The 23,976-nt window shown below is 46.6% G+C and overlaps 1 protein-coding gene across 1 annotated transcript in view; it reads right to left on the bottom strand.

Moving 5' to 3' along the window:
• Positions 1–22,210, bottom strand: part of LOC121577107 (vesicle transport protein SFT2A) — a 53,539-nt gene extending 31,329 nt beyond the window's left edge. The window contains exons 1-4 of the mRNA XM_041890916.1: positions 22,027–22,210; positions 19,839–19,925; positions 16,674–16,756; positions 644–725 (exon numbers count right to left, since the gene is read on the bottom strand). Of these exons, the coding sequence (XP_041746850.1) occupies positions 644–725; positions 16,674–16,756; positions 19,839–19,925; positions 22,027–22,092 (318 nt within the window). The 5' untranslated portion in view covers positions 22,093–22,210. The remainder of the gene's footprint in view (positions 1–643; positions 726–16,673; positions 16,757–19,838; positions 19,926–22,026) is intronic.
• Positions 22,211–23,976: the final 1,766 nt, after the last annotated feature.

Genomic DNA, 23,976 nt, shown 5'->3' with positions numbered 1-23,976 from the left:
AATCACTCTTGGCCAGAGTGACTCACAGTTAGTGCATTCATCTTAACGTAGCTAGATGAGACAACCACTTATCATCACAGTCATAGTAAATCAAACTTTTCCTCAATATTAGGCGCTATCAGCAAAGTCAGTGCTAGTAAGAAAAGGTGCTGTGGGATTTCTTACAATTATCGTTTTATGTAGTTGATTAACTTAACATTAGTTGACTAGGCCACCCGTGTATGTCTTTTTTTTTTTACGTCAATGTCATGTCAATAAACTCAATGAAATCAACTCAATTGTTTACAATACATTCACCGCTCATGGACAGACCACGTAAACATGAACAGTATCAGACCAAATTAAAAAACGCAGGATTTTTGTTCTAGGTTAACAGGTAGCTTAGTGGTTAAGAGCGTTGTGCCAGTAACCGAAAGGTCGCTGGTTCTAATCCCCAAGCCGACTAGGTGAAAAATCTGTCGATGTGCCCTTGAGCAAGGCACTTAACCCTAATTGCTCCTGTAAGTCGCTCTGGATAAGAGCGTCCGCTAAAATGACTAAAATGTAAATGTAAAAAAATGAACGATAGCTGTCAATGCATGTCACTTCAACAAGCAGAAGTTAGGCGTATTGAACAGCTGTGTATGTGCAGTAGCCTAGTTACCAGCACCACACAGGTGGCTATCAGCCTTGTGGGTTCAAACATTCTCTTCAGCTGCTTAAGGGGTCCCATCAGGAAACAGGTGCTGCAGACGGATAAAAGGAACACACACTGGTTACCATAGAAACATTGTCAAATAGATTATATTTCTATGGGTTACACATTCAATAGACAACATATTGATCACACAGGTGATGATAAAAGAGACCTTTAAAAAAAAAGGGGGGCAATCTGGGATTCAAACAACAAAAACACCCCACCACTTTTTTTTTTTTGGTAAACAGCTGAGGGATGGGGCTGGAGAAATTTAACCACTCGTAAATGTATAGGGCAGAGCAATTATTGCAAGGACTAACCATCCATGACGTCTAGATGATCGTTTTAATCATGTTTTGAAGCTATACAGTGGTTGTTTACAATCTTCTATTTTGGGTTGTGATGGAGTAAACAATCTTCTATTTTGGGTTGTGATGGAGTAAGACAGTTGAACTAAGCTCGTGAGCCATGTAGAATATATTCTTCAAGAATCAGTGGCTATTTATAGCACTCATTTGAGTCAATAAGCAGATTGCCCCTTTAAAAAAAAAAAAAAGGGGAAAAAAATGCTATTTACATCATTGTCAAGCAAAACAAATGCATTCTCATTTCAACAGTGTGAATAGATATTCTGTGGCTGGCTATATACTAAGCCATCTATTATTGCCTACAGCTTATAATATAATAATAACAGCTTGTAGGAACATTACATGGAACGCAGTAACATTTAAACCCACGTACAACAGTCACCACCACGTCACACTTACATGACCAGTCATCGGTATCAGTAGTTTAGTACCCGCCCAATTTCATGTCCAGCTCTGATGGATCGGACATATTTTTATCCATTCATCACTTCCTCCCCCTCAGCTCTGGAGAGATGCATCCACCTAACCTACGTCATCTGCTTTCACACAAAGACCCTGCCTGCTACCTATCCATCTAGCCCCAGCGGGCTGAGTGGGACGGTTCGCTTGAGTGCGCTGTGTGTGAGTGAGTGTGTGTGTGTGTGTGTGTGTGTGTGTGTGTGTGTGTGTGTGTGTGTGCCCGTGCGTGCACGTCTGAGTGGGCTGTGTGATTGCGGAGCATCACATCCGTCTGTCTGTGACTGGTGACGCAAACAGGCTCTCAGACAGCCACGGGGTGAAGTGGAGTGAAGCTGAGGTGGAGGGAGAGGAGAATGGAATGAAGCTGAGGTGGAGGGAGAGGAGAATGGAGTGAAGCTGAGGTGGAGGGAGAGGAGAATGGAGTGAAACTGAGGTGGAGGAAGGGGGAGAGGAGAATGGAGTGAAGATGAGGTGGAGGGAGAGGAGAATGGAGTGAAGATGAAGTGGAGGGAGAGGAGAATGGAGTGAAGATGAAGTGGAGGGAGAGGAGAATGGAGTGAAGATGAAGTGGAGGGAGAGGAGAATGGAGTGAAGATGAAGTGGAGGAGGGGGGAGAGGAGAATGGAGTGAAACTGAGGTAGAGGAGGGGGGAGAGGAGAATGGAGTGAAGCTGAGGTGGAGGAGGGGGGAGAGGAGAATGGAGTGAAGCTGGGGTGGAGGAGGGGGGAGAGGAGAATGGAGTGAAACTGAGCTGGAGGAGGGGGGAGAGGAGAATGGAGTGAAACTGAGGTAGAGGAAGGGGAAGAATGGAGTGAAGCTGAGGTGGAGGAAGGGGGAGAGGAGAATGGAGTGAAGCTGAGGTGGAGGAGGGGGGAGAGGAGAATGGAGTGAAGCTGAGGTGGAGGAAGGGGGAGAGGAGAATGGAGTGAAGCTGAGGTGGAGGAGGGAGGAGAGGAGAGGCAGGTCTTGAGGTGATCAGGTCAGATGATGAGACAGACAGGCAGCCTCTGACAGCCACAGGGTGAAAGAGGGGGAGAGGAGAGGAAGGTGGACACTGCTGATATAAAAACACACTGCTCTGAGTGGAGGAGGAGAGGAAGTGGAGTGGAGCTGAGGGGAAGGAGGAGGAGAGGAAGTGGAGTGGAGCTGAGGGGAAGGAGGAGGAGAGGAAGTGGAGTGGAGCTGAGGGGAAGGAGGGGAAGTGGAGTGGAGCTGAGGGGAAGGAGAGGAAGTGGAGTGGAGCTGAGGGGAAGGAGAGGAAGTGGAGTGGAGCTGAGGGGAAGGAGAGGAAGTGGAGTGGAGCTGAGGGGAAGGAGAGGAAGTGGAGTGGAGCTGAGGAGAAGGAGAGGAAGTGGAGTGGAGCTGAGGAGAAGGAGAGGAAGTGGAGTGGAGCTGAGGGGAAGGAGGGAGGAGAGGAAGTGGAGTGGAGCTGAGGGGAAGGAGAGGAAGTGGAGTGGAGCTGAGGGGAAGGAGAGGAAGTGGAGTGGAGCTGAGGGGAAGGAGGGAGGAGAGGAAGTGGAGTGGAGCTGAGGGGAAGGAGGAGGAGAGGAAGTGGAGTGGAGCTGAGGGGAAGGGGAGTGGAGCTGAGGAGAAGGAGGGAGGAGAGGAAGTGGAGTGGAGCTGAGGGGAAGGAGGAGGAGAGGAAGTGGAGTGGAGCTGAGGAGAAGGAGAGGAAGTGGAGTGGAGCTGAGGGGAAGGAGAGGAAGTGGAGTGGAGCTGAGGGGAAGGAGGAGGAGAGGAAGTGGAGTGGAGCTGAGGGGAAGGAGAGGAAGTGGAGTGGAGCTGAGGGGAAGGAGAGGAAGTGGAGTGGAGCTGAGGGGAAGGAGAGGAAGTGGAGTGGAGCTGAGGGGAAGGAGAGGAAGTGGAGTGGAGCTGAGGAGAAGGAGAGGAAGTGGAGTGGAGCTGAGGAGAAGGAGAGGAAGTGGAGTGGAGCTGAGGGGAAGGAGAGGAAGTGGAGTGGAGCTGAGGGGAAGGAGAGGAAGTGGAGTGGAGCTGAGGAGAAGGAGAGGAAGTGGAGTGGAGCTGAGGGGAAGGAGGGAGGAGAGGAAGTGGAGTGGAGCTGAGGAGAAGGAGAGGAAGTGGAGTGGAGCTGAGGGGAAGGAGGGAGGAGAGGAAGTGGAGTGGAGCTGAGGGGAAGGAGAGGAAGTGGAGTGGAGCTGAGGGGAAGGAGGAGGAGAGGAAGTGGAGTGGAGCTGAGGGGAAGGAGGGGAAGTGGAGTGGAGCTGAGGGGAAGGAGGAGGAGAGGAAGTGGAGTGGAGCTGAGGGGAAGGAGGAGGAGAGGAAGTGGATTGGAGCTGAGGGGAAGGAGGGGAAGTGGAGTGGAGCTGAGGGGAAGGAGAGGAAGTGGAGCTGAGGGGAAGGAGAGGAAGTGGAGTGGAGCTGAGGGGAAGGAGAGGAAGTGGAGTGGAGCTGAGGGGAAGGAGAGGAAGTGGAGTGGAGCTGAGGAGAAGGAGAGGAAGTGGAGTGGAGCTGAGGAGAAGGAGAGGAAGTGGAGTGGAGCTGAGGAGAAGGAAAGGAAGTGGAGTGGAGCTGAGGGGAAGGAGGGAGGAGAGGAAGTGGAGTGGAGCTGAGGGGAAGGAGAGGAAGTGGAGTGGAGCTGAGGGGAAGGAGAGGGGCTTCACTGCTATGCGGATGACACACAGCTGTACATTTCAATGAAGCATGGTGAAGCCCCAAAATTGCCCTCGCTAGAAGCCTGTGTTTCAGACATAAGGAAGTGGATGGCTGAAAACTTTTTACTTTTAAACTCGGACAAAACAGAGATGCTTGTTCTAGGTCCCAAGAAACAAAGAGATCTTCTGTTAAATCTGACAATTCATCTTGATGGTTGTAAAGTCGTCTCAAATAAAACTGTGAAGGACCTAGGCGTTACTCTTGACCCTGATCTCTCTTTTGACGAACATATCAAGACTGTTTCAAGGACAGCTTTTTTCCATCTACGTAACATTGCAAAAATCAGAAATTTTCTGTCCAAAAATGATGCAGAAAAATTAATCCATGCATTTGTTACTTCTAGATTAGACTACTGCAATGCTCTATTTTCCGGCTACCCGGATAAAGCACTAAATAAACTTCAGTTAGTGCTAAATACGGCTGCTAGAATCCTGACTAGAACCAAGAAATTTGATCATATTACTCCAGTGCTAGCTTCCCTACACTGGCTTCCTGTTAAGGCAAGGGCTGATTTCAAGGTTTTACTGTTAACCTATAAAGCGTTACATGGGCTTGCTCCTACCTATCTTTCCGAGTTGGTCCTGCCGTACATACCAATACGTACGCTACGGTCACAAGACGCAGGCCTCCTAATTGTCCCTAGAATTTCTAAGCAAACAGCGGGAGGCAGGGCTTTCTCCTATAGATCTCCATTTTTATGGAACAGTCTGCCTACCCATGTGAGAGACGCAGACTCGGTCTCAACCTTTAAGTCTTTACTGAAGACTTATCTCTTCAGTAGGTCATATGATTGAGTGTAGTCTGGCCCAGGAGTGTGAAGGTGAACGGAAAGGCTGGAGCAACGAACAGCCCTTGCTGTCTCTGCCGGGCCGGTTCCCCTCTCCACTGGGGTTCTCTGCCTCTAACCCTGTTGCAGGGGCTGAGTCACTGGCTTGCTGGTGCTCTTTCATGCCGTCCCTGGGAGGGGTGCGTCACTTGAGTGGGTTGAGTTACTGACGTGATCTTCCTGTCTGGGTTGGCGCCCCCCCTTGGTTTGTGCTGTGGTGGAGACCTCTGTGGGCTATACTCGGCCTTGTCTCAGGATTGTAAGTTGGTGGTTGGGGATATCCCTCTAGTGGTGCGGGGGCTGTGCTTTGGCGGAGTGGGTGGGGTTATATCCTTCCTGTTTGGCCCTGTCCGGGGTTTCTTCGGATGGGGCCACAGTGTCTCCGGACCGCTCCTGTCTCAGCCTCCAGTATTTATGCTGCAGTAGTTTATGTGTCGGGGGGCTGGGGTTAGTTGGTTATACCTGGAGTACTTCTCCTGTCTTATCCAGTGTCCTGTGTGAATTTAAGTATGCTCTCTCTAATTCTCTCGTTCTCTCTTTCTCTCTGAGAACCTGAGCCCTAGGACCATACGTCAGGACTACCGGGCATGATGACACCTTGCTGTCCCCAGTCCGCCTGGCCTTGCTGCTATTCCAGTTTCAACTGTTCTGCCTGCGGCTACGAAACCCCTACCTGTCCCAGACCTGCTGTTTTCAACTCTAAATGATCGGCTATGAAAAGCCAACTGAGAGACCTGAGCCCTAGGACCATACGTCGGGACTACCGGCCGTGGTGACTCCTTGCTGTCCCCAGTCCGCCTGGCCTTGCTGCTATTCCAGTTTAAACTGTTCTGCCTGCGGTTATGGAACCCCTACCTGTCCCAGACCTGCTGTTTTAAACTCTAATGATCGGCTATGAAAAGCCAACTGAGATTTATTCCTGATTATTATTTGACCATGCTTGTCACTTATGAACATTTTTGAACATCTTGGCATGGTTCTGTTATAATCTCCACCCGGCACAGCCAGAAGAGGACTGGCCACCCCTCATAGCCTGGTTCCTCTCTAGGTTTCTTCCTAGGTTTTGCCTTTCTAGGGAGTTTTTCCTAGCCACCGTGCTTCTACACCTGCATTACTAGCTGTTTGGGGTTTTAGGCTGGGTTTCTGTACAGCACTTCGAGATATTAGCTGATGTAAGAAGGGCTATATAAAATAAAATTGATTGATTGAGTGGAGCTGAGGGGAAGGAGAGGAAGTGGAGCTGAGGAGAAGGAGAGGAAGTGGAGTGGAGCTGAGGGGAAGGAGGGAGGAGAGGAAGTGGAGTGGAGCTGAGGAGAAGGAGAGGAAGTGGAGTGGAGCTGAGGGGAAGGAGGAGGAGAGGAAGTGGAGTGGAGCTGAGGAGAAGGAGAGGAAGTGGAGTGGAGCTGAGGAGAAGGAGAGGAAGTGGAGTGGAGCTGAGGGGAAGGAGGGAGGAGAGGAAGTGGAGTGGAGCTGAGGGGAAGGAGAGGAAGTGGAGTGGAGCTGAGGAGAAGGAGAGGAAGTGGAGTGGAGCTGAGGGGTAGGAGAGGAAGTGGAGTGGAGCTGAGGGGAAGGAGGAGGAGAGGAAGTGGAGTGGAGCTGAGGGGAAGGAGTGGAAGTGGAGTGGAGCTGAGGGGAAGGAGGGGAAGTGGAGTGGAGCTGAGGGGAAGGAGAGGAAATGGAGTGGAGCTGAGGGGAAGGAGGGAGGAGAGGAAGTGGAGTGGAGCTGAGGAGAAGGAGAGGAAGTGGAGTGGAGCTGAGGGGAAGGAGGGAGGAGAGGAAGTGGAGTGGAGCTGAGGGGAAGGAGGAGGAGAGGAAGTGGAGTGGAGCTGAGGGGAAGGAGGAGGAGAGGAAGTGGAGTGGAGCTGAGGGGAAGGAGAGGAAGTGGAGTGGAGCTGAGGAGAAGGAGGGAGGAGAGGAAGTGGAATGGAGCTGAGGGGAAGGAGAGGAAGTGGAGTGGAGCTGAGGGGAAGGAGAGGAAGTGGAGTGGAGCTGAGGGGAAGGAGAGGAAGTGGAGTGGAGCTGAGGGGAAGGAGGAGGAGAGGAAGTGGAGTGGAGCTGAGGAGAAGGAGAGGAAGTGGAGTGGAGCTGAGGGGAAGGAGGGAGGAGAGGAAGTGGAGTGGAGCTGAGGGGAAGGAGAGGAAGTGGAGTGGAGCTGAGGGGAAGGAGGAGGAGAGGAAGTGGAGTGGAGCTGAGGGGAAGGAGGGGAAGTGGAGTGGAGCTGAGGGGAAGGAGGAGGAGAGGAAGTGGAGTGGAGCTGAGGGGAAGGAGGAGGAGAGGAAGTGGATTGGAGCTGAGGGGAAGGAGGGGAAGTGGAGTGGAGCTGAGGGGAAGGAGAGGAAGTGGAGTGGAGCTGAGGGGAAGGAGAGGAAGTGGAGTGGAGCTGAGGGGAAGGAGAGGAAGTGGAGTGGAGCTGAGGGGAAGGAGAGGAAGTGGAGTGGAGCTGAGGAGAAGGAGAGGAAGTGGAGTGGAGCTGAGGAGAAGGAGAGGAAGTGGAGTGGAGCTGAGGAGAAGGAAAGGAAGTGGAGTGGAGCTGAGGGGAAGGAGGGAGGAGAGGAAGTGGAGTGGAGCTGAGGGGAAGGAGAGGAAGTGGAGTGGAGCTGAGGGGAAGGAGAGGAAGTGGAGTGGAGCTGAGGGGAAGGAGGGAGGAGAGGAAGTGGAGTGGAGCTGAGGGGAAGGAGGAGGAGAGGAAGTGGAGTGGAGCTGAGGGGAAGGGGAGTGGAGCTGAGGAGAAGGAGGGAGGAGAGGAAGTGGAGTGGAGCTGAGGGGAAGGAGGAGGAGAGGAAGTGGAGTGGAGCTGAGGAGAAGGAGAGGAAGTGGAGTGGAGCTGAGGGGAAGGAGGGAGGAGAGGAAGTGGAGTGGAGCTGAGGGGAAGGAGAGGAAGTGGAGTGGAGCTGAGGGGAAGGAGAGGAAGTGGAGTGGAGCTGAGGGGAAGGAGAGGAAGTGGAGTGGAGCTGAGGGGAAGGAGAGGAAGTGGAGTGGAGCTGAGGGGAAGGAGGGAGGAGAGGAAGTGGAGTGGAGCTGAGGAGAAGGAGAGGAAGTGGAGTGGAGCTGAGGGGAAGGAGGGAGGAGAGGAAGCGGAGTGGAGCTGAGGGGAAGGAGGAGGAGAGGAAGTGGAGTGGAGCTGAGGGGAAGGAGGAGGAGAGGAAGTGGAGTGGAGCTGAGGGGAAGGAGAGGAAGTGGAGTGGAGCTGAGGAGAAGGAGGGAGGAGAGGAAGTGGAGTGGAGCTGAGGGGAAGGAGAGGAAGTGGAGTGGAGCTGAGGGGAAGGAGAGGAAGTGGAGTGGAGCTGAGGGGAAGGAGGAGGAGAGGAAGTGGAGTGGAGCTCAGGAGAAGGAGAGGAAGTGGAGTGGAGCTGAGGGGAAGGAGGGAGGAGAGGAAGTGGAGTGGAGCTGAGGGGAAGGAGAGGAAGTGGAGTGGAGCTGAGGGGAAGGAGGAGGAGAGGAAGTGGAGTGGAGCTGAGGGGAAGGAGGGGAAGTGGAGTGGAGCTGAGGGGAAGGAGAGGAAGTGGAGTGGAGCTGAGGGGAAGGAGAGGAAGTGGAGTGGAGCTGAGGGGAAGGAGGGAGGAGAGGAAGTGGAGTGGAGCTGAGGGGAAGGAGAGGAAGTGGAGTGGAGCTGAGGGGAAGGAGAGGAAGTGGAGTGGAGCTGAGGAGAAGGAGAGGAAGTGGAGTGGAACTGAGGAGAAGGAGAGGAAGTGGAGTGGAACTGAGGAGAAGGAGAGGAAGTGGAGTGGAGCTGAGGAGAAGGAGAGGAAGTGGAGTGGAGCTGAGGAGAAGGAGAGGAAGTGGAGTGGAGCTGAGGGGAAGGAGAGGAAGTGGAGCTGAGGAGAAGGAGAGGAAGTGGAGTGGAGCTGAGGGGAAGGAGAGGAAGTGGAGTGGAGCTGAGGGGAAGGAGAGGAAGTGGAGTGGAGCTGAGGGGAAGGAGAGGAAGTGGAGCTGAGGGGAAGGAGAGGAAGTGGAGTGGAGCTGAGGGGAAGGAGAGGAAGTGGAGTGGAGCTGAGGAGAAGGAGGAGGAGAGGAAGTGGAGTGGAGCTGAGGGGAAGGAGAGGAAGTGGGGTGGAGCTGAGGGGAAGGAGGGAGGAGAGGAAGTGGAGTGGAGCTGAGGGGAAGGAGAGGAAGTGGAGTGGAGCTGAGGGGAAGGAGAGGAAGTGGAGTGGAGCTGAGGGGAAGGAGAGGAAGTGGAGTGGAGCTGAGGGGAAGGAGAGGAAGTGGAGTGGAGCTGAGGGGAAGGAGAGGAAGTGGAGTGGAGCTGAGGGGAAGGAGAGGAAGTGGAGCTGAGGAGAAGGAGAGGAAGTGGAGTGGAGCTGAGGGGAAGGATAGGAAGTGGAGTGGAGCTGAGGAGAAGGAGAGGAAGTGGAGTGGAGCTGAGGGGAAGGAGAGGAAGTGGAGTGGAGCTGAGGGGAAGGAGAGGAAGTGGAGTGGAGCTGAGGGGAAGGAGAGGAAGTGGAGTGGAGCTGAGGGGAAGGAGAGGAAGTGGAGTGGAGCTGAGGGGAAGGAGAGGAAGTGGAGTGGAGCTGAGGGGAAGGAGAGGAAGTGGAGTGGAGCTGAGGGGAAGGAGAGGAAGTGGAGCTGAGGAGAAGGAGAGGAAGTGGAGTGGAGCTGAGGGGAAGGAGAGGAAGTGGAGTGGAGCTGAGGGGAAGGAGAGGAAGTGGAGTGGAGCTGAGGGGAAGGAGAGGAAGTGGAGCCGAGGAGAAGGAGTGGAAGGAGAGGAAGGGCTTAAGGTGCTCCAATGGACAGGCACATTATTAAAGCCACTAACCATGTTTCCATCCACAGTCTTTATGCGAGTAAAGTCATACCGTATTTTACCAAAAAACACGACAGCTGCCATGTAAACAGGAAGTTTCGGTACAATTTTATAAATTTCGAAAGATAATTTGTTCGACATGGTGGGATCTTTTTGTCTTTGTAAAATTAATTAGGCGAGAAATGGTGGTGAAAAGGCCTTTATACGCAAATATTGATATAATAACCATCATATCGAAGTCAACTTGTCACGCGATTATATGATGTGGTCCTCCCACTACGACTTGGGAAACCAAGCAGTTCGTTAGGCTATACTGTAGATTAAATAAGTTATGATGAACTTCACAGGGTGGTGAAAGTGCACGGTGATGAGCTTTTCTCTTATTCTGGTGACATGATGATCCATGCTTGACTGCTGTTTGACAAATACAAATATTCTCGCTCTTATCCACAATAATCTCATGTAGACCAGCCTACCCGCACAGCCTACATTAAAAAGCTGAATTCTGCGATATTTCCTATGGTTCAATTGTTCATTTAAAAAAAAGGTGCAATCTGCAATATTTCCTACTGTTCCAATGGTTCATTAAAAAGCTGCAATCTGCAATATTTCATGCTGTTAAATGTATAGATTTTTTTTATTCTTCTTTATTTATTCAGGGAAACCCGATGGTCTCATTCCCAAGGGTGCCCTGATCATGGCAATACAACAACCAATACAATGTAAAATTAGAGAATAACATATATTTAGTCTTGCCCACATTTAAGTACAAGTTTTAAACCAACAAGGGCATTTTGTAAGGCAACAAAGTCAGATTGCAGTTATAGCAACGCCTGGTCTACAGTTGCGTCGTCAACGGCAACAGTACCGTCTGCATACAGATGAATATTACACATTATAACAGATAGAGAACAGGTCCCAATAACAACCCCTGTGGTACACCTTTCGTAAAATATCCAGGAAGCTAGACTTTAAATGGTTCATTTAAAAAAAGGTGCAATCTGAAATATTTCCTGCTGTTCAATGGTTCATTTAAAAAAAGGTGCAATCTGCAATATATTTCCTGCTGTTCAATGGTTCATTTAAAAAAGGTGCAATCTGCAATATTTCATGCTGTTCAATGGTTCATTTAAAAAAAGGTGTAATCTGCAATATATTTCCTGCTGTTCAAATGGTTCATTTAAAAAGGTGCAATTTACAATATTTCATGCTGTTCAATGGTTCATTAAAAAAAGGTGCAATCTGCAATATTTCTGGTCAAATTTCCCTCACCTACAGCAGTGTTCAAGAACAAACCTTTTGGATCAGTTTGCACACTGCCTCTTCAACAGTCTTTATGAGCTCTTCGTGAGCTCATAAGGTTCTAAGGCATTTTAGTCCGATTTTAATCGATCCAGCAAGTCAGTGTGTCAAACCACATGGCCACATAGGAATCCCTGGAAAACAGTGGCAAGTGTTACTGCTAAATAAATAGCCAACTTCCCCTCAGGCAGACAAGCTTTTCCAACAGAACCAGTTTGAGTAGTAGTAACCGTTAAAGTAACCATTACATAACCACCAATATGCTGAAGGGCTTGTGAGCCTAAATATTATACAATGTGGCACTTATGAGTTACTTATGAACCTGCTTAGCTGAATATACGCCGCCTTAACTGAGCACTTCAAGTTACTATGTGGACATACTGGAACAAAGCCCTGTCCGTGTCCCAAATGGCACCCTATTCCATACGTAGTGCCCTATATGGGCCCTGGTCAAAAGTAGTGCACTACAAAGGGAATAGGGTTCCATTTGGAACGCAAGTCCAGTGTAAACATTTACATTTTAGTCATTTTAGCAGACGCTCTTATCCAGAGCGACTTACAGGAGCAATTAGGGTTAAGTGCCTTGATTAAGGGCACATCGACAGATTTTTTCACCTAGTCGGCTCGGGGTTAGAACCAGCGACCTTTCGGTTACTGGCACAACACTCTTACCCACTACCTGCCGCTCTGTAGTAAACATAACACCACTGTTTGTGGTTCAGAACAGTAACCAGGAGTCAGGACACACAAGACACTGTCCCAGTATCTTTCACACGCTGTTGTCACTGTGTAAACAAACACGAGACCTAATTAAGCTGCAGCTGGCCCAGAACAGAGCGGCACGTCTTGCTCTTCATTGTATTCAGAGGGCTGATATTAATACGACGCATGCCAGTCTCTCTTGGCTAAGAGTTGAGGAAAGACTGACTGTGTCACTTCTTGTTCTTATTAGAATCATAAATGTGTTAGAAATTCCAAATTGTTTGCATAGTCAACTTACACACAGCTCTGACACACACAGTTACCCCACCAGACATACAGTGGGGGGAAAAAGTATTTAGTCAGCCACCAATTGTGCAAGTTCTCCCACTTAAAAAGATGAGAGAGGCCTGTAATTTTCATCATAGGTACACGTCAACTATGACAGACAAAATGAGCATTTTTTTTCCAGAAAATCACATTGTAGGATTTTTAATTAATTTATTTGCAAATTATGGCGGAAAATAAGTATTTGGTCAATAACAAAAGTTTCTCAATACTTTGTTATATACCCTTTGTTGGCAATGACACAGGTCAAACGTTTTCTGTAAGTCTTCACAAGGTTTTCACACACTGTTGCTGGTATTTTGGCCCATTCCTCCATGCAGATCTCCTCTAGAGCAGTGATGTTTTGGGGCTGTCGCTGGGCAACACGGACTTTCAACTCCCTCCAAAGATTTTCTATGGGGTTGAGATCTGGAGACTGGCTAGGCCACTCCAGGACCTTGAAATGCTTCTTACGAAGCCACTCCTTCGTTGCCCGGGCGGTGTGTTTGGGATCATTGTCATGCTGAAAGACCCAGCCACGTTTCATCTTCAATGCCCTTGCTGATGGAAGGAGGTTTTCACTCAAAATCTCACGATACATGGCCCCATTCATTCTTTCCTTTACACGGATCAGTCGTCCTGGTCCCTTTGCAGAAAAAAAGCCCCAAAGCATGATGTTTCCACCCCCATGCTTCACAGTAGGTATGGTGTTCTTTGGATGCAACTCAGCATTCTTTGTCCTCCAAACACGACGAGTTGAGTTTTTACCAAAAGGTTATATTTTGGTTTCATCTGACCATATGACATTCTCCCAATCCTCTTCTGGATCATCCAAATGCACTCTAGCAAACTTCAGACGGGCCTGGCCATGTACTGGCTTAAGCAGGGGGACACGTCTGGCACTGCAGGATTTGAGTCCCTGGCGGCGTAGTGTGTTACTGATGGTAGGCTTTGTTACTTTGGTCCCAGCTCTCTGCAGGTCATTTACTAGGTCCCCCCATGTGGTTCTGGGATTTTTGCTCACCGTTCTTGTGATCATTTTGACCCCACGGGGTGAGATCTTGCGTGGAGCCCCAGATCGAGGGAGATTATCAGTGGTCTTGTATGTCTTCCATTTCCTAATAATTGCTTCCACAGTTGATTTCTTCAAACCAAGTTGCTTACCTATTGCAGATGCAGTCTTCCGAGCCTGGTGCAGGTCTACAATTTTGTTTCTGGTGTCCTTTGACAGCTCTTTGGTCTTGACCATAGTGGAGTTTGGAGTGTGACTGTTTGAGGTTGTGGACAGGTGTCTTTTATACTGATAACAAGTTCAAACAGGTGCCATTAATACAGGTAACGAGTGGAGGACAGAGGAGCCTCTTAAAGAAGAAGTTACAGGTCTGTGAGAGCCAGAAATCTTGCTTGTTTGTAGGTGACCAAATACTTATTTTCCACCATAATTTGCAAATAAATTCATTAACAATCCTACAATGTGATTTTCTGGATTTTATTTTCTCAATTTGTCTGTCATAGTTGACGTGTACCTATGATGAAAATTACAGGCCTCTCTCATCTTTTTAAGTGGGAGAACTTGCACAATTGGTGGCTGACTAAATACTTTTTTTCCCCACTGTACCACCTGGGGTCTTTTCACAGTTCCCAGGTCCAGAACAAATTCAAAGAAACATACAGTATTATACAGAGCCATTAAAAAAAAAAAAAAGTTTAGTCATTTAGCAGACGCTCTTATCCAGAGCGACTTACAGTTAGTGAGTGCATACATTTTCATAGCCATGAGTGCATTGAACTCCCTTCCACCTCATATAGCGCAAGTGAACAGCAAACCTGGTTTCAAAAAACGAATAAAGCAACACCTCACGGCACAACGCCTCTCCCCAATGCGACCTACTTGTTGTGTGTATGTACTGACATGTATGTGTAACTGATAGATGCACACACAAACACACTACATGTTTATGTTTTTAAATGTATGTAAATTGTCAAGTATTTTGTCTGTAATGCCTTTTTGTTGTTGTGTCGGACCCCAGTAAGACTAGCTGTCGCCATTGGCATTTTACATTTTTTTAGATGACACCTGAAACAAAGAGATGTGAGAGTTTCCCATTCGACACAAAATGGACACTGTGTCAATCTGTCAAAGGACAGTCACACAGATAGCCACACACAACGTTGAGACGACACGACACCTATCTGTGACTGTAATAACCAACCAACCTAATGAATTTTAGCAAGCAGAAGCACAGCGGCATGGAAACAATCCCAAATAAAGGAAGAAACTTAAAGAGTAACCAGGCTCAGAGGGGAGTAACCAGGCTCAGAGGGGAGTAACCAGGCTCAGAGGGGAGGGCCACCCATCTTCGTCTGACAGCAGAGTATAAATTAAACATTACTAGGTAACCTAGATCAAAACCATCAGATATCTTGGAGAGTAAGTAAAACTACTGAGAGCGCAAGAGAAAATAATCAGTGGCACAAGCAGTAGTTTTCCTACGATAACGCTAGTAACTTTAGCTAGCTTGTGTTGTGGTAGTGTGACAACGTTAGCTAGCTTGTGTTGTAGTTGTGTGATGTTAGCTAGCTTGTGTTATAGTAGTTTGACAATGTTAGCTAGCTTGTGTTGTAGTAGTGTGATAATGTTAGCTACCTTGTGTTGTAGTAGTGTGATGTTAGCTATCTTGTGTTGTAGTAGTGTAAGAATGGCGACGGCGGCTACAGCAGCAGTTATCAACTTCAAAGTGGATGTTGTTGCTAATTTGTTAGCATCACCCTTTTCAAGATTACCTTTCAAACTTTGTTTACAAATTATCATAATCTGGTGAGTGGCACTGTTTTTGTTAGCTATCTATTTGAAAAGAATGAAACATTGTTGCATTTAAACTTTAGATCACCGGTTAGTGTAACGAACGTGATAAAATACATTTGCAATGGGAAGTTATAGCTGGTTTGTTAATTTCATTTTGTACATGAAATGGTTGTGCTTTTCTATTGGTATGATTTCATGGGGCCTACTGGAGTGGATGGGATGCTTATTCTTTAACATTATTTGATGCTGCGTGTGACTGCTGTCTCCAGTCTATGTGTTTGACCAAAACTGTCTCTCCTTCAGCGCCATGGAGTGCACAGGTATTACGGTCTCTGTCCTTTCAGCACCACGAGCCTATCACCTTTGACATGAAACTGTTGTTGTAGATATTGGTGATAGTGGTGTAAGACTATCATAGGTTGTGTTTTTTGTTTCGCTGGTCGCATTATTTATGCTGTGTGTCACATGTTGTGTCCACGCCGGTTCTGTCTCTGCGTGTACGGCAGCCCGAAGCGCAGCCCGAAGCGCAGCCCGAAGCGCAGCCCGAAGCGCAGCCCGAAGCGCAGCCAGGCCTGTTTGATTCATTCATAATGTCACCAAAAAGCATTGCTCCTCCTCCACTAGAACTAGAATGGTCCGACTACAGGGGATATAATGTTGGGCGCATTAAGCGATGCTATGTTGTCTGTTATTTTCTAGATTTTTTTGTTTGATATAACGTATTGGAAGAGTTTTGGTCCCTCTGAAGGCCTAGGTCCTATAGTCATGGTTCACCACTGTGTACAAGTACACCCGCTGGACAGGACGCTAGTCTGTCACAGACCCTTACCCCTAATCCATCTCCTTAATGCTGAGTGCCAAGCAGACAGGCATCGGGTTCCATTTTTACAGTCTTTCGTATGACTTGTATCTCGGAGAGTCACGTGTGATATGTTCATCTGACAGCTCAACCCTCTCTTGATTCTTAGATGACGAACTAAACCCAACAGACCTGTTCCACCATCAGCGATTCAACCGAAGACATGAATGCACTGTACAGCATGTCCTGAACTATAGAAACCCTATACCACAATTAATCCTAGACAGCTGCACATCGTGTCCAAAGCAACTTACTTACAGGACAGTGAGTGCATAGGCCACATGTCTTGTATGTGATCACTGCGGGAAATGAACCCATGACCTTGGTGTTGTCAACGCCGTGCTCTTACCAACTGAGCCACACAGGACTACTACACCAAGCTCAATAGGGAAACCCGTCCAGTGTACTTCTGTTCTGTCTGAACATTTAGACAACTACTGCATAGTAGGGCAGACAAATCAAGTGGTACTATTGACACCCGAACCATAGAAATAGAATCAATGGAACAGGGACAGAACCTATGACCAGATCTCATTCTAATTCCATGACTTGAACACCCCTCTACAATGAACTCAATGGACACTTGGGTAGCTACTGACTGACTGCTACTGTGTACATTCCAAATAGGTGATGGGACAGGAGATTAATAATTGGTCAAGTCTGGCATCCAAAGTCAAATTAGATGGATAGGATGGAACTTACAGTTACATTTCCTCACATTAAATTTTAATTGAAGAGATTTAGTTTCTGGGCATCTATTGAAATGTAATGTAATTGTAAAACGTATATGCATTAAGCATGCATTAAGTATAGCTTAATGGAAATAGCTTTGCCTTTAGCTCTGGCAGTAACAACAGTATTGCTCGCAAATCATGAATGAATGGATGGATGAATGAATGAATGGATGAATGAATGGATGAATGAATGAATGACTCACCTGGAGAGTGCAGCGAGGTTCCCTAGTGTGTAGAACACAGCAAACAGCTTGGTGCCGCCGGGTAAGAACAGCAGTGCGGTGCCCTGGTTAAAAACACACAACATTAAATCATTACCCCGTCCACCTAGGCATCACCCTACCATCAGGCTGTATGACCAGTCTGATCTGAACTGATCAGATCGTTTCCACTGTCTATAAACTCCTGGAAGACAAGAGAAGAGGTACGCTAGATCAATCTCACCTGGAATTAGGGTATTTGGTAAATATCAGGAAGTTAAAATTTTAAAAAAATGCTCATCTTTGTATTGCTTTTGTATTGCATTTTCAACTAGAAAAAGATGTAGGCCTAAGGAAAATTGCACGGTTCCCTGAAACTACAATAATGTGACATGATCGCCACCTAGTGGTAAAACACCATATAAATCTCCACATTGACTTCCTGGTTCACAAAAACAGTCATTTAGGTTTCTTTTTTGTTGTTGATCATATAGGCAAGGGCTCTCCAACACTGTCCTGGATCGATACCGTCCTGTAGGTTTTAACTCCAACCCTGTTCCTGGTGCAATACCAGCTTGTCTGGTTTTTGCTCCAACCCTTTTCCTGGAGAGCTACCATCTTGTAGGTTCACTCCGATACCTAATCTAGCCACCTAAGATGAATCAGGTTAGTTACAACTGGGGTTGGAGTGAAAACCTACAGGAGGGGTAGCTCTCCAGGAACAGGGTTTGGAGAGCCCTGACCTAGGCTATTAGATAAAGGGTGTCTCCTTGTGGAAGAAACCATGATGTTCAACACCAACCTTACCTCATGTGGTCCATCTCCTTATGAAAGCATGTAAAGAGTAATGGTGCATAAAAATACATGATTAATGTATTCAACACATTCCTGAACTAGGCCTAAGTAGAATCGATGATGAATGAGGATTTTTTTTAATTTTTATAAATCATATTGTCGTATGTCCATACAACAAAACTGGGTACCACTTCACTTACAGCCTGCAGGTATAATGCTTCATAACCCCGTTACAAGCATGAATGAGCCTTTATAAATGGTGTTATCCAAAACTGAACATTCTGGTGACTCATGATGAGAGGTCTTCCGCTATGAATGGCTCTCGCCAGTGTTGTTAACCACATGGTGTGAATAATCAGTATGCAGAGCTGTTATCAGTACAACTGTTCTGTAGGCAGGCGGATGGCAGAAGGGAATATACTGTACATGATGAAGTGACTCTTATGAGAAAGTGCTTTGTGGATGGAAACAGCTGTGGGCATTGGAAGGGAAGGTGGAATGTTCAAACAAACATTACAACAGATAGAGACAATAAGTCCTTCAAATACATTACATGACCAAAAGTATGTGGACACCTGCTCGTCAAACAACTCATTCCAAAACCATAGTAATTAATACGGAGTTGGCCCCCCCCTTTGCTGCTATAACAGCCTCCACTCTTCTGGGAAGGTTTTCCACTAGATGTTGGAACATTGCTGTAGGGATTTGCTTCCATTCAGCCACAAGAGCATTAGTGAGGTCGAGCACTGATGTTGGGCGATTAGGCCTGGCTCACAGTCGGCGTTCCAATTCATCCCAAAGGTGTTTGATGGGGTTGAGGTCAGGGCTCTGTGCAGGCCAGTCAAGTTCTTCCACACCGATTTCGACAAATGATTTCTGTATGGACCTCGCTTTGTGCACGGGGCATTGTCATGCTGAAACAGGAAAGGGTCTTCCCCAAACTGTTGCCACAAAGTTGGAAGTACAGAATTGTCTAGAATGTCATTGAATGCTGTAGCGTTAAGATTTCCCTTCACTGGAACTAAGGGGCCTAGCTCTAACCATGAAAAACAGCCCCAGGCCATTATTTCTCATCCACCAAACTTTACAGTTGGCAATATGCATTGGGGCAGGTAGCGTTCTCCTGGCATCTGCCAAACCCAGATTTGTCCGTTGGACTGCCAGATGGTGAAGAGTGATTCACTGCCCCAGAGTCCAATGGTGGCGAGCTTTACAACACTCCAGCCGACGCTTGGCATTGCGAATGGTGATCTTAGGCTTGTGTGCGGCTGCTCGGCCATAGAAACCCATTTCATGAAGCTCCCGATGAACAGTTCTTGTGCTGACGTTCCAGAGGCAGTTTGGAACTCGGTAGTGAGTGTTGCAACCGAGGACAGACGACTTTTATACGCTTCAGCACTCGGCGGTACCATTCTGTGAGCTTGTGTGGCCTACCACTTCGGGGCTGAGCCGTTGTTGCACCTAGACGTTTCCTCTTCACAATAACAACACTTACAGTTGACCGGGGCAGCTCTACCAGGGCAGAAATTTCACGAACTTACTTGTTGGAAAGGTGCCATCCTATGACGGTGCCACGTTGAAAGTCACTGAGCTCTTCAGTAAGGCCATTCTACTGCCAATGTTTGTCTATGGAGATTGCATGGCTGTGTGCTCGATTTTATACACCTGTCAGCAACGGGGGTGGCTGAAGTAGCCGAATCCACTAATTTGAAGGGGTGTCCACATACTTTTGTATATATTGTGTATAACAAGAGTTGCTTTACTGAAATGTCAACAGCGCACAAACTCTCATGAAACTGTCTGTGTGGTCCAGACAGTGCTGGTACCACACAGTATAAATAAATACAAGTATGCCGAAATAGACACAGGTAAAAGGGCAATAATGCCTAAATATGCCAGGGCCCCTATTCATAGTCTCTCAAAGTAGTGCTGATCTAGGATCCGTTTGACCTTTTTAGGTGCATGAACAGTGTGGGACCTGTTCCTAGACTAGCAGCACTCATTAAGATGGGAACTCTCAAGTATAGAACTATAACAGCAGGATAGAAGCGGAGTCAACTTTAGTGACCTGTCAAAACAGTTTCATGAACACCTGCCAGTCTGTTTCAGGGGGCTAGGACCAAACAGGAAGAACAAGGCACCATGCTGAAATAGGCCAGGGACTCTAGGCTATTAAGAAACCGTCTCAGAGTAGTATTGATCTCAGATCACTTTTGCCTTTTAGATTATAATGAATAAGATTATATGGACAGGGGATACCCGTTTCTGTCCCGTATATAGAGTACAGCCCGGGGTCAAAAGTAGTGCACTATATTAGAGAAAAAGGGCGCCATTTCAGACTCACTATGATGCTGAAATAAGGCCACATCTCACCAGTATGGAGCACAGGATGCCTGAGGCGAAGCATATGACGAACCACTTCACCCGGGTGCTGTAGCTGAGGCTTGAGGCATCCAGGACCTGAGGAGAGAACAATGGTAGGGTGTGTCACAAGACAGACGGGCAACGACCCAACGCACAGACCCAGGGACCCAAGGTCTCGCTGCCTATTGATGGTTCTACAATGCTGACCAGTGGCAAAAGATGAGAGAGAAATATACAGTTAGGCCTATTTGAACACACAAAAACAAGATAAGTAATATAACGTATCTTTAGAACTTCTACGCGATCCTCTGTAGCTCAGCTGGTAGAGCACGGCGCTTGTAACGCCAAGGTAGTGGGTTCGATCCCCGGGACCACCCATACACACAACAACAAAAAAATGTATGCACGCATGACTGTAAGTCGCTTTGGATAAAAGCGTCTGCTAAATGGCATATTATTCTTTACTACAGCAGCACAACTCACTCTTCGCTTCTGATGTCACGCGACAGGAAAAGGAAAGCCATGGTTGTACTGTAAATCAGCTGAGCAGCACTGAACTGTTTTGAAGTGTGCATTGCTAGTAAGGGAAATGAACGCAATGTTTGCATGTCTTCAACTAAGTGAATGGATTAGATAAAGGCTGTCTTCTTGTGTTGTCCTTGTGAAGGCATGTGAAGAGCAGTGATGCATTCAAATACACGGGATTAATGATAAGACATTGTTAGCTGTCACAGCCATACAATTACATATGTAATCGATGTATAGGATCTCTATGGTCAGAGCTCGCTCGTTTTTTAAACTCATGAGCAGCATCGGCGCATGCCCTGCTTTACTCCTACTAGCGAGCTAGCATGTGTGTCGTGAACAACAACTACGTCAGCAACAATAGTCGAATCGGCGGTTTGCCTTCAAAATAAAAGTCGCGTATTGAAACTGATGCAAACGATATAAATAGTGGAATCATGCCACAATTCGACTATATAATGCTAAACAAGGTTGGAATGTTGTTATATAAATTCAACAAAATACAATTATTAGTTAGTTTGACCAACAACAAAAAACATCTAAAAACATGTTTTCACTTTGTCATAAATGAGGATTGTGTGTAAATGTGATTTAATCCATTTTGAATTCAGGGGCTCTAACAACAAAATATGGACTAAGTCAAGGGGTATGAATACTTTCTGAAGGCAGCGTATGACCTGCACAGTCTAACTTAAGGATTGTGCACCCATGAAATGGCGTATCAGCCAACTCCGTGACACTCACAGAACACAACTATGCAGAGTTTACACAAGATTTAGCATCTTAGCTCTTATTGCAGGACTTTCATATTGCACTGAATAGTGAGGTGAATTCCCACAGTCAAAGTCCTACAATAAGTGCTAAGAGGCTAATACTTGTGTAAACTCTACATAGTTGTGTTCTGTGGGTGTCACTGAATAGGCTGTTACCCCATTTCATGGACGCACAATCCAAAAGTTAGGCTGTACAGTGCATATAAGTATGTCCCCAACGCAATTTTCAATTCAAATACATCCACAGTCCTATTTCAACTGATTTTTAAACAATTTTTTTGTCAAATTAACTAATTGTCTTTGTTTAATTTATATAACATTCCAACCTTGTTTAGCATTATCTAGTCTAATTGTGGCATGTTTTCACAAATTTGTATCTGTTTGTATCAGTTTCAATTGAGGACTTTTATTTTGAAGACGAACCGCCGATTCCCCTATTGCCATAGACTGTAAAGTTGCTCACGCAAATGTTGTTCACGACAAACTGGTCTAGCTACCAAACTATTTCAGCGGAGTCGACACATATGTGGGGTGTATCAATGACAACAAGGTACAAAGTGTTAGCTGAAATACTCGTGACTAAAAACAATCAAATTATGCATTTGATGTGGTTAACGGAAATGCACTGTCACTCACCACTCGACTCGTCGTGTGTCAAGTCAAGTCAAGTCAAGTTTTAGCGTTAACAAGCTATCCGGGATCCATGGGACGTCCCTATCCCCCATTAAAGTTGAAATTTAAACTGGGTAGGGTTAAGTAAGGGTTATGGGTAGGGTTAAGTAAGGGTTATGGGTAGGAGTTAAGTAAGGGTTATTGGTAGGAGTTAAGTTTAGGGTAGGGACGTCCCAAGGGTCCCGCATAGCACTGACCGATAAAGTACGACGCTCTTTCTGTGTTACCTGCGCTGTGAGCCCCACTTCCTCGTCTTCTCGTCCCCCTATCATACTACGAAGCCTGTCCATCATTGATAATAAATATATATGTGGATTATTATTTGTTTGGAACTAAATGAGCTAGCTAGACAGCTAAACTAAAATGCAGAGCTAGATCGTCTAGCCAGCTAACTTCCTCGGACTTCAGGGATGGGCGTATCTATGCAATTCTACGTATGCTACCCAGGCAGCGCGACATCGAGTTAAAAACTAGATTGTCATTTTCCTTGCTTTAACTCTTTACATTTATTTTTGTGTTAGTGGAAGAAGTTTAAATGTTTTACTTTAGCCAAGCAGTTACATTTAGTCAAAGTTACGTTTAGTAAAATAATTGGTCTGATTGCTTTGATAGACTACACTATCAACCTTATTACTTTGGCAGTTAGAGGACATATTTAATCACAAATAACTACACTCGGACTACTACGTTTGTATACACCAGTAGCGGTCAGTGCCATTTATGATGAGGGAGGACATTTTAATTTTTAATTTTTATATGAGCTATCTTTCTATTACAGCATGTTGGATGACTGTCATTCATATTCCATTCACCCAGTTCAATGTCACATCGATAGGTTTAGGCTACTACATGATACTCGAATTTTCACTATACCCATCATGAGGTTGATACAACCTAGCCTATAAATGAAAGTTTACAACACAGGTGCACACAGGTTGAGAGAAAAATTTGAGATGACAGACAGTGACACATTCAATACCGCCTTGTACACTCTTTCCCTGCATCTAGCTTATCTAGGGTTTAATCATTAGTCCAACAGTTGCAAACAAGAGTTTCTATTGGACAAATTTAGGTATTTTTATCCCCGTTTCGTTTGCTTCCGTTTAAGAAAAGTTTTTCAACAGAATCGGCGGAATGAATACACTCCTGATCACGCATTAACAAAGTTCACTTTCATAGCAGCCACATTGTATTCCTTCTCGCCTCTATGCACACTCCTCCTCTCACCTTTTCCCTTCGTTTGTGGACTTCAACACATCAGCTGTATGTGACCAGTGTTAGAAATTGCGTAATTCAAATCTGGTATTGGAATAAGAGAAAACATAAACAAGAGATATTCAATCCAAGCTAAATTTATTATATGCAAAATGTATGTATGATAAGTATGAAGGTTCGTATATGGGCTCACTGAAAAACCACGCAGGGCCGACAGAGAACTGATCCATTGTTCTAAGCTCTTCTTCAAATACTCTGACAGAAAGCCTCCACCTCTTCTGTTGGCCAACCAGAGCAAAGGACTGAGTGTGGTCCAGACTCCATTCAGCCAATCCGTTGGCGCAGGGGTTGGTCCCAACTCCTCGGCACTCCATTTGTTGCCAGGCATAAGTTGCTATGATAATAACCTGCGGAGTCAGCACCCAAAAGACACCATTCCACTGTACTCCATGTTCAAGGACAGTTTCACAGACTACAAAGAGAGAGTGTTCGTATCTGTAAGAAATACAAGTCTTATCTATCCTTCCCCTAACGTTCCTTACATGAATAACAGCCTGTTATGTGAAACAATCCATATCAGTACAGTGCTCCTCATTAATGCATTCCTTCCAAGCTATTCATCACATACAGATCCAATTATGAGAAAAATAGAATCCAACAATCCCCCTTTTGACGCCCTCTAGGGTGTCACTCATTAAAATACAATACAAACAAAAAGAATCACACTTTTATTAATAGACAATTTGATAATAAAAGGCCTTCAGTCCTTCCATCTACACCCAACTTGCAAACGGTTGGCTACAAGTCTCCCAGGCACTTCAAACCTTCACATAAGGAAAGACAAACATTCCCAATGGTTAACTTGATTAATAAAGCATAAAACACAGGATTAATAGAACACAAAACATAAGATTATTAAAACATAAAACACCAACAGGGAAGTAAATTTTGGCCCCCTTTAG

This window comes from Coregonus clupeaformis, chromosome 1 (genome assembly GCF_020615455.1).
Source record: "Coregonus clupeaformis isolate EN_2021a chromosome 1, ASM2061545v1, whole genome shotgun sequence".
Classification (NCBI taxonomy): domain Eukaryota; kingdom Metazoa; phylum Chordata; class Actinopteri; order Salmoniformes; family Salmonidae; genus Coregonus; species Coregonus clupeaformis.
Note: the sequence above shows the minus strand (reverse complement) of the source record. Positions and strands in the feature narration are given on the sequence as shown.